Raw genomic sequence first — 13,812 nt, forward strand, 5'->3', positions numbered from 1 at the left:
ACAGACTCCTGCGGGAAGGCATTATTGAATGCAGTACCAGTCCGTGGCGTTCCCAAGTAGTCATAGTTAAAAATAGCGAAAAGAAACGGATGGTAATTGACTACAGCCAGACTGTTAATATTTATACCCAACTGGACGCCTACCCTTTACCCCGCATATCAGAAATGGTCAACCAGATCGCGCAATACCGAGTCTTCTCGACTATCGACCTCAAATCCGCGTATCACCAGCTCCCCATTAGAACGGAGGACCGCCCATACACCGCCTTTGAGGCGAACGGACGCCTCTACCATTTTCTCAGAGTGCCCTTCGGGGTAACAAATGGGGTTTCGGTCTTCCAACGTGAGATGGACCGCATGGTTGACGAGAATAAACTACAAGCTACCTACCCCTATCTGGACAATGTCACTATCTGCAGGCACAACCAGCAAGACCACGATCTAAATCTTGCGAGATTTTTAAAAACTGCCCTAAAGCTGAATCTAACCTACAACGAAGACAAATGTGTCTTCAACACAACCCGTCTCTGTATCCTCGGCTGTGTGGTGGAAGATGGGGTAATTGGACCGGACCCTGACCGATTACGCCCCCTAAAGGAACTGCCCCTGCCACACAATCCCAAAGCTTTAAAAAGGTGCCTGGGATTTTTTTCATATTATGCCCAATGGGTGCCGAATTACTCTGATAAGGCCCGACCCCTCATTAAATCGACGTCCTTCCCACTATCAGCTGAAGCTCGGGAGGCTTTCACCAGTATCAAACAGGACATTGAAAGGGCTGCACTGTGTGCAGTGGACGAAAGCATTCCCTTTCAAGTCAAAAGCGATGCGTCAGACTTTGCTTTAGCTGCGACCCTCAATCAGGCTGGGAGACCTGTGGCCTTCTTCTCCCGAACCCTTCAGGGACCTGAAATCAGGCACTCTTCTGTCGAGAAGGAGGCACAGGCTATAGTGGAGGCAGTGCGGCACTGGAGACACTACCTAGCCGGCAAACGTTTCACCCTGCTCACCGACCAGCGGTCGGTGGCTTTCATGTTTAATAACAAACAAAGGGGGAAAATCAAGAATGACAAAATACTCAGGTGGAGGATCGAACTATCCACGTTCGACTATGATATTATGTACAGGCCGGGAGCCCTTAATGAACCCCCAGACGCCCTATTGCGGGGAATGTGTGCCAGCATTCATACGGACAAATTACAGGGTCTCCACAACGACCTCTGTCACCCAGGGGTCACCCGACTATACCATTTTATAAAGTCCCGCAATCTGCCCCACTCCATCGAGGAGGTCAGGGCAATGACCAGAGCCTGCCGCATCTGTGCGGAATGCAAGCCTCGTTTCTGCAGGCCTGACCGTGCACACCTTATCAAAGCCACACGGCCATTCGAGCGCCTAAGTCTGGACTTCAAGGGACCCCTTCCCTCTGCCGACCATAACGTATACTTCCTCAATATCATCGATGAATATTTCCGCTTCCCCTTCGCCATTCCCTGCCCAGACATGACCAGTGCCACGGTCATCAAGTGTCTCGGTAATCTATTCTGCATGTTTGGCATGCCGAACTACATACACAGCGATAGGGGGACGTCATTTATGAGTGACGAACTGCGCCAGTTCTTGCTCTCAAAGGGGATAGCCACTAGCAGAACCACTGGCTACAACCCCCGGGGTAATGGGCAAGTGGAAAGGGAGAATGCTACTGTTTGGAAGGCTGTCACGTTAGCCTTAAAGTCAAAAAGGCCTTCCGACCTCCCGCTGGCAGGAAGTCCTCCCAGACGTGCTCCACTCCATAAGGTTTCTGTTATGTACAGCCACTAACGCTACCCCTCACGAAAAGATGTTCGTTTTCCCCAGAAATCGACCTCGGGCATATCTCTACCCGCGTGGCTGACGTCCCCGGGGACAGTACTATTGCGGAAGCACGTGAGAGGCCATAAAACGGACCCCCTTGTGAAAAAGGTACAGCTCCTCCATGCAAACCCTCAGTACGCCTATATCGAATACTCTGACGGGCGAGAGGACACTGTTTCCATAAAAGACCTCGCTCCCTCGGGGAGCGGAGAGAACGATGAGAGACTACCCGAGGAAGACCTACACAAAGAGACAGGATGCCCAGAGGTATCAATACCCAACTTTAACCTGGAGGACACTGCAGATAACCTGGAAGACACTGCGGAGGCCCGGACAGCGGAGGAACCAGAATCCACTCCCCTAGAGGCACCCCAACCGGCTTTGCGCCGATCACTGAGAACCACAAAACCTCCTGACAGACTCACTTATACCAACTTTTAAGAAACATCACCCCGATGGACTAAATCTAAAGAAGGGGTGAATGTAATGAAATCTGTTTGTTCTTGCCTGTATTCGTTCTTGCCTGTATTCGTTTTGCACTCATGTATATTACCCTCCCCCACACGGTGTATAGTTTCACTTCCTCTTTCCTGACTAACCTGTATGACTCATTCCTGCGAGCCAGTCAATGTGTTGAGATGTTAGCTCTGATCTTAGTGATTAAAAGCCAACTTGTTAAAGTCTATAACTTCTAGTTTTGTGGTTATTGAAGGCACATCAGTTATGTTGGTTGAGGAAGAAGTATTGGCCAGGACACCGGGGATAGCTCCCCTACTTTTCTTCGAAATAGTGCCATGGGATCTTTTACATCCACCTGTGACAGCAGATAGGGCCTCGGTTTAACGTCTCATCTGAAAGACAGCACCTCCGACAGTGCAGCATTCCCTCAGTACTGCACTGGAGTGTCAGCCTAGATTTATGTGCTCAAGTCCCTGGAGTGAGGATTTGAACCCATAACCTTCTGTCTCAGAGGTGAGTGTGCTACCCACTGAGCCACTGGCTGAACAAAGTGTATCTCCATTTTGTTTGCAGACTAACATTAAATTGTATGTTGATATGTTTTTGTCGGCAGACCAGCCCTTTGATACAACATTGCCTGTCACCTCTGCCATGGCCAACATTATCTGCTCTATAGTTTTTGGAGAACGGTTTGACTACGAGGACAAAATATTTCTTACTATAACAAAGCTGATACGTGAAAATTTTAGTCTACTTGGAACTTCTAGAGTCCAGGTATACGTTCAATGTTATAATAGAATTTAGATTTGTGTTTTGATATTTTGAATGGCAAGTTAACCATTATACTGTTGTTAGGTCCAATAGACGTCAGACTTTCTGGGCCAGCCATTGTTTAAACATTTCCAGTTCATAAGTTAAAAATAAATACTGTTACATTAATAAAACTCCAATGTCAAAAGCTTTATTACTATTATACTAAATTGGTATAATCTTACTTATTAATCTAACGCCCCAAGACACTTACCACAGCATATTTAAATTCCATACTGCCGAACTTTGGGCCGCCATTCACCACGATACGTCTGCAGCTGTTCATTTGTTCAACCATTCCCTCACCTCAACCATTGATGCCTTGGTGCTCAGCAAAACCTTTGACGTCCACCATTCCTGTTGTTACCCTGGCACAGCCCCCTCTTCAATCTATACAGTTCAAAGGGCGCAAATTTGTGTTGCCTGATGTGCAATACCTAGCATGCAACTGGATTAGCCATCCATCGCCAGATCAGGGTTGATCACGTTGTGGCGGAGCCACCAAAGGACTCAGAGCGGTTATACATAATTCCTTTAACAGCAATGTAGTTACTGTCTGTGCCTGTACCTTTAATTACACTGTTTGACTGTACAATGCCTAGTTACCTTTACAGCACATGATGACGTCATACCGTTAGTCACGTGATGCCCCAATGGCAGGAAGAACGTGATGACATCATGACGTCACTCTCCTGATCAGGGGATCAGTCCTCATGGAACCCTCAAGGAGAGTAGACCTGTTATTGATGTGTCCTAGCAGCTCAGCATCATTAGGCGATCGAACAGTCCCTGGTCTTCGCCTCTCCACATCGTGCCAAAACCAGGCGGTGGCTGGCGGCCATGCGGTGACTACCGACACCTCAACGACGCCACCACTCCGGATCGGTACCCGATCCCGCATATCCAGGACTTCTCGGCCCACTTGGCGGGAAATACTATCTTCTCTAAAGTCGACCTCGTCCATGGATATCACCAGGTTCCAGTGCACCCACAAGATGTCCCGAAAACCGCAGTCATCACCCCTTTTGGCCTCTTTGAGTTCCTGCGGATGCCGTTTGGCTTAAAGAACGCAGCACAGGCGTTCCAGTGTTTAATGGACTCCGTTCTTCGAGACCTGCATTTCCTTTTCGTCTACCTTCACGACATACTCATCGCTAGTGTCAGCAAGGAGGAACACATCTCCCATTTGCGTTCCCTCTTTACGCGCCTCAGCCAACACGGTTTAACCATCAACCCGGCCAAATGCCAGTTCGGCATGCAACAAATCAACTTCCTGGGACATCGCATAACATCGGACGGTGCTGTCCCTTTGGCGACGAAGGTTGAGGTGGTTACTTCTTTCTCGCGGCTGTCGACAGTCAAGGCCTTGCAGGAGTTCCTGGGGATGGTCAACTTCTACCACCGTTTCACCCCCAAGGCGGCTCAACTCATGCAACCTTTGTTCGGGGCCCTCAAGGATAAGTCCGGTAAAGACCCAATCAGCTGGACAGCTGAAATGATCCAGGCATTCGGCGACACCAAGAACGCTTTGGCCAACGCAACCATGCTGGCGCACCCACTTCCAGGTGCTACTATTGCCCTTACCACTGACGCGTCAGACTACGCCATCGGTGCGGTGCAAGAACAGTGGGTCAACGGCACGTGGCAACCGCTGGCGTTTTTCAGCCGTCAATTGCGAACAAATGAAAGAAAGTACAGCACCTTCGATAGGGAACTACCGGCCCTTTTCCTCGCCATTCGCCATTTCCGGTTTTTATTGGAGGGGCGCCCCTTCACGGCTTTTGTCGACCACAAACCCCTTACGTTCGCCATGGCCAAGACCACCGAACCGTGGTCCGCTCGTCAACAATGTCACTTGACGTTCATTTCCAAATTTACCACGGACATTCAACATGTGTCTGGTAAGGACAACCTGGTGGCAGATTGCCTCTCCCGTGCGACGGTCCACGCGGTGCACCTGGGGATCGACTACGCCCTCATGGCGGCAGATCAGGTTTCGGATTCGGAGGTCCAATCATATCGAACCGTTCCCTCTAGCTTCCAAGCGACCAACGTCGTCTTCCAGGCCGCAGGTGCCACGCTCCTTTGCGATGTTTCCATGGGAGTTCCTCATCCCATAGTGCCAGTCGCATGGCGCCGGAGGGTTTTTGATGCCATACACGGGTTGTCGCACCCAGGGATGAAGGCTTCGCAACGCCTTATGTCAGCCAAGTTCGTCTGGAAAGGTATGCACATCGATGTCCATGACTGGGCTAATACCTGCGTCGTATGCCAGAAGGCCAAAGTCCAGCGTCATGTCAAGGCTCCAGTGGCTGTGTTCACTGTTCCGGAGTGTCGTTTCGACCACGTGCATGTGGACCTCGTGGGGCCGCTTCTGCCTTCTCAGGGTTATACTCATCTCCTTACCATAGTGGACCGCACCACTAGGTGGCCAGAGGCAATTCCTTTGGCTTCCACCACGTCAGTAGACATCGCTAGAGCTTTCATCTCCTGTTGGGTCACCCATTTCGGGGTACCGGCGGACATCTCCTCTGACTGCGGGCCACAATTTTCCTCGGATCTTTGGAGCACTGTGGCGCAGGGGCTCGGTACCAAGCTTCATCGCACCACCGCCTATCATCCACAGGCAAACGGCCTTTACGAGCGATTCCACAGGTCACTTAAAGCCTCTCTTCGGGCCAGTCTTCAAGGCGCAGGATGGGTGGACAGACTCCCATGGGTCCTGTTGGGTCTCCATACGGCGCCCAAAGACGATCTACAATCATCTTCGGCTGAACTCGTCTATGGCCAGCCGCTCCATGTACCAGGAGATTTCCTCCCTTCTCCCACAGAGCCATGGTCCGCCCCCGGCAACTCGTTCGCCACCAAGAAGCGGCCAGATGCTTTGCCCCGATACCTACGTCCAATCACGGTTTGCAGACCTCCTACGTGCCACCGGGACTGAAGAATGCGGAGTATGTCTTCATCCAACACGACGCGCACCGGGATCCGCTCAAGCCTCCTTACACTGGCCCTTTCCGCGTCATCGAACCGGGTGACAAATCCTTTTTGGTCGACGTCGGAGGGAAACCGGATCACATCTCGGTGGACCGCTTGAAGCCGGCTCACCTGGACCTGGACCACCCTGTTGTAGTCGCTCAACCACCCAAACGTGGCCGACCGCCCGTTGCCGCCGCACATGATGAACCAAAGCAGCCTGACAACCCGACAGCGCTCGCCGCACCTGCTCAGCCGCCACCGACTGCCAACGCGTCCACCGGTCGTCAACTTCCTCTACCAGGGTATCAAAGTCGATCGGACAGGCTAATCAGGCCTCCTCCTTGCCTCACCTTTTCTGTTAAAGACAATTCTGGGGGGGCGCATGTGGCGAAGCCACCAAAGGACTCAAGAGCGGTTGTACATATTTCCTTTAACAGCAATGTAGTTACTGTCTGTGCCTGTACCTTTAATTACACTGTTTGACTGTACAATGCCTAGTTACCTTTACAGCACGTGATGACGTCATGCCGTTAGTCACGTGATGCCCCAATGGCGGGAAGAACGTGATGACGTCATGACGTCACTCTCCTGATCAGGTGATCAGTCCTCGTGGAGCCCTCAAGGAGAGTAGACCTGTTATTGATGTGTCCTAACAGTTTCCAGTTTAATCTCGTTTGATTTCATTAAAGTTCATTATTTTAATTACCTGAGTCGAACTCAGTCTTTTTGATAGGAACCTCCATTCCTACAACGTCACGTTTTAGTGGGCCTCCTATTTTCTACTAACAGCTGGCTCTTTAAACCCTTCCTCCCTGACCACCAACTCCTCCCCACCCCCCCTCCCACCCCCATTTCTACCAACAAGTGTGAGGAGCTCATGGATTTCTTCATCACCAAGATAGAGACCATCTGTTCAGCTGCTTCCCCCCTTTCCCTCAACCACTAAGCCAAACCTCTCCCCAGTCACCTCCTACCCTAGCCCTGTTACCCCACTTCTCTATCTCCAGAGCCAGGGAAAATCTCTAACTTCCAGTTCTGATGAAAAGTCATTGACCTGAAACGTTAACCCTACCTTCCCCTCTCCACAGATGTTGCTGACCAGCTGAGCGTTTCCAGCATTCTCTGTTTTTACATCAGATTTCCAGCATCCGTAGTATTTTGCTTTTGTTTAAGGGTTAGTTTAAGATCAATTATTAGGAAAAACTCACGAGGTTTGAAAAAAAATGTCTTGGCTGTTCATTTTCTGTTTGATCATCTCTGAGGAACTGAACATGCTCTATATTCCTCAGATGTACAATGCTTTTCCTTTCCTTGGGTTTCTGCCTGGCACTCACAAGAAGATCTTTGAAAATAGAACACAGATGGTTCAGCTAATCCTGAATTTCTACAAAGAACATCAGAAAACTCTGAATGAGAATGATATAGGGAGCTTAATCGATGCTTTCTTGGTAAAACGGCAAGAGGTACATTTAATGCTTTTGATTGTTTTTTTTAATGTATCCTCAGTATAAGCTGTATGTGCTGCTCAACAATGGGCATTTTCTTACTGTAACCAAACAACACCATTAGACTAGGCATATGGAATTGTCCAACGACTGCTGGATAGTCCAGTTCGACGCTGCAAAAAGTTCCAAACTCTGCTCACTAGACAGATTATCTGTATTAAAACAAGTCAAGGAGGGGGTGAAATTCGACTTGGGTGGAGATGCAAAATGGGCGGTGTCTCATCTGCCGCTAGTTATACTCAGTTCCACTGAAGTCACATGATATTCAGTTCCATTCATGATATTCAGTTCCATTGAAGTCGGATGAGACACTAAACAAAGTCTGTCTTCTCAGGTGGATGTAAAAGATTCCATGACAAAGAGCAGGGAAGCTCTCCCTGGTGTCCTGGACAATATTTATCCCTCATTCAACACCTAAAAAACAAATGATCTTGTCATTATCGCATTGCTGTTTGTGGGACCTTGCTGTGTGCAAATTGGCTACTGCGATTTCTGCATTACAACAGTGACTACAATTCAAAAAGTACTTAATTAGCTGTAAAGCACTTTGTGATGTCCAAAGGTCATGAAAGGTGCATGTCTTTCTTTTCTTTCAACGAAACTGGATATCGGATGGAATGTAGAACGGGCGGCAGATGCGAACCCCCCACTTTGCGTCCCGGTCCAAGTCGAATTTCACACTAAAGATATCTGAGGCAGAACACCAGCCTTTTCTCCAATTCAGCTGCTGGAATTCCAATCATGAAAATTGAGCAATTCTAGTGCCTCAATGACTTTTGCAGAGCCTTATCAGCCTAAGTCCTGTCCAACTGATGAGTAAATTTACTGAAATCTGCCTTCCACATTGGTCCTGGCCTAAAGTAAACCACCACAAGATTTGGTCAGGCTTTGTACATGAACCAATTTGAAAGCAATCCAAAATAAATGATGCCTAGATTTGCTGCTGATGTTTCTGGCCCACCACATCCATTCTGTTCTGGCTATTATATTAATTTAAAAAGATTAGTTTGCAGATATTGGACACAACATAAAAATGACCCATTGCCTTATTGAGAACCAGCAGTGGAAATGATCCTACTCCACTCAATCCACCAATGCAGATTTACATACTAAGCATTAGTTAAGCTTTGCTAACATACAAGATTTTTATCTTGAAGTTTTTTGATGAGGTAACAGAGAGGTTTGATGAGGGCAATGCAGTTGATGTGGTGTATATGGACTTCCAAAAGGCTTTTGATAAAGTGCCACTTAATAGGCTTGCCAGCAAAATTGAAGCCCATGGAATAAAAGGGACAGTGGCAGCATGGATACAAAATTGGCTAAGTGAGAGGAAACAGAGAGTAGTGGTAAACAGTTGTTTATCAGACTGGACGAAGGTACACACTGGTGTTCCCCAGGGGTCGGTACTAGGACCACTGCTTTTCTTGATATAAATTAATAACTTAGACTTGGGTGTACAGGGCACAATTTCAAAGTTTGTAGATGACACAAAACTTGGAAGTATAGTGAACAGTGAGGAGGATAGTGATAGACTTCAAGAGGACACAGACAGGCTATTGGAATGGGCGGACATGTGGCAGATGAAATTTAACGCAGAAAAGTGCAAAGTGATACATTTTGGCCGGAAGAACACGGAGAGGCAGTATAAACTAAAGGGTATAATTCTAAAGGGAGTGCATGAACAGAGAGACCTGGGGGTATATGTGCACAAATCATTGAAGGTGGCAGGGCAGGTTGAGACAGCAGCAATATGGTTCTCTGTAAACTTTCATGCCAATAAAGCATTTGAATTGGAATTGGAATTGGAGTTAAAAAAGCATACGGGGTCCTGGGCTTCATAAATAGAGGCAGAGGGCTCGAATTTCCAAGCCCCGTGGAGGCGGGTTTGGAGGCAGGAGTGGTGGGAAAATTGCAGAATCGGGGGGCACGAACCCATCCCGCCCCCAACCTGCCTCCGTGCCAATGTCCCAGGAAGCAGGTATCCGACCTGTGCTGGGAGCCGCCTCCCCGAGGCGGGAAGGGGATTAGTGCCAATTCACAGGCAGTTTTTTGCCTAATCCCTATTTTTAGCCCTGAAGTGTGGGCTTCCCGACGGCTCCAAACCAAGCCAAGTTAGCGAGGCAGACCGCCAGTCTGCAGGGGTTGGAAGGGTCGAGATGTCCATTGTGCAGGTGAGTGATGGGTGCATGTGTGCAGAGGTAAGTGTGTGAGGTGTGTGTAAAGTGTTTTAATAAGTTTTACTTACCTTTACTTTCTCCTGCAGGCTTCCTTCCTTCAGGTCTCAGGAGTCCCTCATCTCACCGGCACAGAAAGCAGAATGGCCGCTGAACTGTCAAAAGCTGCAGCCTCTGCTTTCTGGTCTGGAGAGCTCTCTAACTGAGTCTGAGTAGAAGGACTCAAGTTAGAAGACAGATTGTCAGTGTTTGGCTTCACAGAGCTGTCAAATGCTGATTTTTCATCTGTCAAAAGCTCTTGACAGATGAAATGTCAATCACTGTCGTCACCAGTAACCAGGTGTCCCTTAAGTAGCCTGCTGAGCCCGCTGGGCGGGCTTAACGAGGTCAATCAAGGGAAAATAGCATGAGTTGGCCACAAGTCGATGGAGGCGGGACTACAGCCCAAAAAGTGGGAGTCCCGCCTCCATCATGTCCCCATTGACAAAATCCAGCCCATAGCGTACAAAAGCAAGGAAGTTATGATGAACCTTTATAAAACACTGGTTCAGCCTCAATTGGAGTATTGTGTTCAATTCTGGGTACCGCACTTTCGGAAGGATGTGAAGGCCTTAGAGAGGGTGCAGAAAAGATTTACAAGAATGGTTCCAGGGATGAGGGACTTCAGTCACATGGATAGACTGGAGAAGCTGGGGTTGTTCTCCTTAGAGCAGAGAAGGTTGAGAGGAGATTTGATAGAGGTGTTCAAAATCATGAGGGTTCTGCACAGAGTAGATAGAGAGAAACTGTTCCCATTGGCGGAAGGGTCGAGAACCAGAGGACGCAGATTTAAGATGATTGGCAGAAGAACCAAAGGCGACATGAGGAAAAACTTTTTTACGCAGCGGGTGGTTAGGATCTGGAATGCACTGCCTGAAAGGGTGGTGGAGGCAGATTCAATTGTGGCTTTCAAAAGGGAATTGGATAAGCACCTGAAGGAAAAAAAATTGCAGGGCTATGGGAAAAGGGCGGGGGAGTGGGACTAGCTGAAGTGCTCTTGCAGAGAGCCGGCACGGGCTCAACGGGCCGAATGGCCTCCTTCTGTGCTGTAATCATTCTATGATTCCATTCTATGATTTAAAAAAAGATTTGAATTGGATAAATACTTGAAGGGGAAAAAAATTGCAGGGCAATGAGGAAAGAGCGGTGGAGTGGGACTAATTGGATAGCTCTTTCAAAGAGCCCTCGTGGGCCGAACGCCCTCCTTCTGTGCTGTGATTTACCATTTGCTTTCAACTGCATGCATCAAATGCTCATAATGATATTTTTAAATGCTGAATAATAATTGAACAAGGTAAGTATTTGTGCAGGTGTGAGTCAAAAGTTATGAGGGTTGAATCAAAGGTTATGAAAGGACGTTTATACCAATCTACCATTATGAATTGCTGAATAGCCTAGATGAGCCTAATGACCTTATCTCAATCCATGTTTTCTCATACACAAGACTGACTCCAATGCTTCCAAATGAAACTAATTTCACATTGTGTCATTTTTTTTTCAAGGAATCAAAGAACCCAGATTCCTATTTCCATGACAACAACTTGGTGACTTCAGTGACAAACTTGTTTGCAGCTGGGACAGATACTTCCTCTTCCACACTGCGCTGGGCTATTCTCCTGATGATGAAGTACCCAGAGATTCAAAGTAAGGGTTTCTTTTTAATTTATTCATCAATGCATTTACCTGAGTAAGATATAACATTGTTAAAGTTCATACATTGCATTTCAAAAATGTAAAACAACTGCCAGTTGAAGTATAATTATTTACGTTAAGGAATGGGCCCATACGACAACTTAATTAATAGTTCTAATTAATGAAACTTGAGCCCATAATCTAGGCTGACACTCCAGTGCAGTACTGAGGGAGTGCTGCACTGTCAGAGGTGCCATCTTTCGGATGAGACGTTAAACCGAGGCCCCTTCTGCCCTCTCGGTGGATGTAAAAGATCCCATGACACTATTCCAAGAAAAGCAGGGAATCCTCCTGGTGTCGTGGCCAATATTTATCCCTCAACCAACATCACTAAAAAAAATAGATTAACTGGACATTTATCTCATTGCTGCTTGTGGGACCTTGCTTTGTGCAATTTGGCTGCCACGTTCCTCTACATTGCAACAATGATTACACTTCAATTGGCTGTGAAGGATGTTGGGATCCTCTGAGGTTGTGAAAGATGCTATATAAAAAGTACAATTGATTACTGTATTTTAAGTTCAACATTTCTAGAATTTTTCAAATAACTCTTAGGCTGCTAGCAGTTCTGGAGAAATGAAAGCTCCCATCAACTATTAGCTCACGTACTGTCACACTGAAACAGACACTAATAGTGCAGTAATGCTACTATCAAAATGTCAGCAAGCACTTTCGTACTACAATAGATCCTTGAGATGAAAAATGGTTATATGTAAATATAATAAATCATTTTGGACAGGTTGATTCTATTCATTCTGTTATCCCTTTTCCTCTATCCTCTCATCTTATTCCATGTCCTATTTTTATAAGTTTAATTTGAATTTCTCTCTCTATTTAATTTAACCTAACTTATCTTTTCTAGCATTTGCCTGTTTTCTTCATCCTGGGCTCAACTGTCCACATCAGAGTTGGGAACAACTTCCAAAGATTGGTCGTTGATTAGCTGAGTACTAGCTTCAGGGGTTGTTTCTTTCAGCCAAGCAAAAGTCTGAAGATCGATGAGAACCTTGGCTACAGGGGGGAATGAGGAAATTAATTAGTGACCCAAGAGCCCGGTTTATCTTTGGCACAGTTAGGATTCAAGTTAGACGTAATTATTCCTGGGAGGTCGACCACAACGTACTTTTTTTGATTCGCTGCCCTAGTCTGCTCGGGCACTGATCTACGCAGATCACAATCCATCTTGTGTTTCTTTCGGAGTCGTTCCGCCAACGATAAATTGCTAAATCGTTGTTACTAGCGGGACCAGCAAGGAGGTACGACTCACTGAGGACGGTGAGAACACGAAAGACGCCCCCAGCTACAGTGCCTATCCTAGAGTCATGGTTACTCCTGACTAATTATTCCTGACTTTTTTCATATATAAGTGGTCATAATGATGAGAATCTTCAATCTTAATTCTTCTTCAACCTTTTAGTCTTGTCTTCATTGTTCAAACAACAGCGTTTCATAACTGTGCAATGTTTTGAGTGAAGTCCATGTTAATTTCACTAATAATTTTCATAGTGACTTTTAAACAGAAGTAAATCAACAATAAAATATGTCCAATCATGAAAGAATACAGCAGATTAAATAAATAATCGCACCATTCATGGATAAATTCACAAGGTATTGACATTCCGAAATCCCTTGCAGAAGCAGATATGAATTACAAAACTTTAAATTTACATTCTTGACCAGCTCCCTCTTAATAAACATGTTAGCTAGTAAAAGGAAGCATTGATGTTGCTATATTCTATCATGATTGGAAATATTGTAGAAATGTAAGTGTTTTTTCCCTTAAGGAAGTGTCCAAGAGGAAATTGAAAGAGTTATTGGAACAGAGAGAACTCCCAGGATGGAAGATCGGAAGGGAATGCCGTACACTGATGCAGTCTTGCATGAGATCCAGAGATTCGCTAACATAATTCCAATGAATATGCCACATGCAACAACCATGGATACACACTTCAGAGGGTTTTTCATTCCAAAGGTAAAGTCTTGAAATAATGATCAAAAATACCAAAATAATGTTTCAGTTCTATGATTCATGAGTAATTTCTAATATCTTTCAACTGCTAATTCCAAACTTCCACATGTAGGGATGATTAATGTGTGACTGGAGCCAAGCTCCTATTAAGATTGGAAATGCAAACTAAGGTTAATTAGCGTAAAAAAAATCACAGTGTTACAATGTGGATAATCAATGTGGGAAATATATCAAATATGCCTTTGTATGTCTAGGGTTTAACATATGATGCCATATTTTGCTTATTTGAGTTGTCCTACATCAACCAACTTGAATCATATTCATTGAAATAC

General features: G+C 46.3%; 1 protein-coding gene across 6 annotated transcripts in view; it reads left to right on the forward strand.

Annotated features, from left to right (window-relative positions):
- Nucleotides 1-13,812, forward strand: part of LOC147110485 (cytochrome P450 2K1-like) — a 108,228-nt gene that overhangs the window by 23,650 nt on the left and 70,766 nt on the right. For all 6 annotated transcript variants that reach the window (XR_015079928.1, XM_086000495.1, XM_086000491.1 and 3 more), the window contains exons 4-7: nt 2,926-3,086; nt 7,391-7,564; nt 11,322-11,463; nt 13,296-13,483. Coding sequence is in view for 5 of the 6 variants with exons in the window: in XM_086000495.1 (XP_085856621.1) it covers nt 2,926-3,086; nt 7,391-7,564; nt 11,322-11,463; nt 13,296-13,483 (665 nt within the window). In the remaining variant the exon portion in view is untranslated. The remainder of the gene's footprint in view (nt 1-2,925; nt 3,087-7,390; nt 7,565-11,321; nt 11,464-13,295; nt 13,484-13,812) is intronic.

The sequence above is a fragment of the Somniosus microcephalus genome, chromosome 11 (genome assembly GCF_052327205.1).
Source record: "Somniosus microcephalus isolate GS21.2 chromosome 11, FLI_Smic_1.0, whole genome shotgun sequence".
NCBI classification, from domain to species: Eukaryota; Metazoa; Chordata; class Chondrichthyes; order Squaliformes; family Somniosidae; genus Somniosus; species Somniosus microcephalus.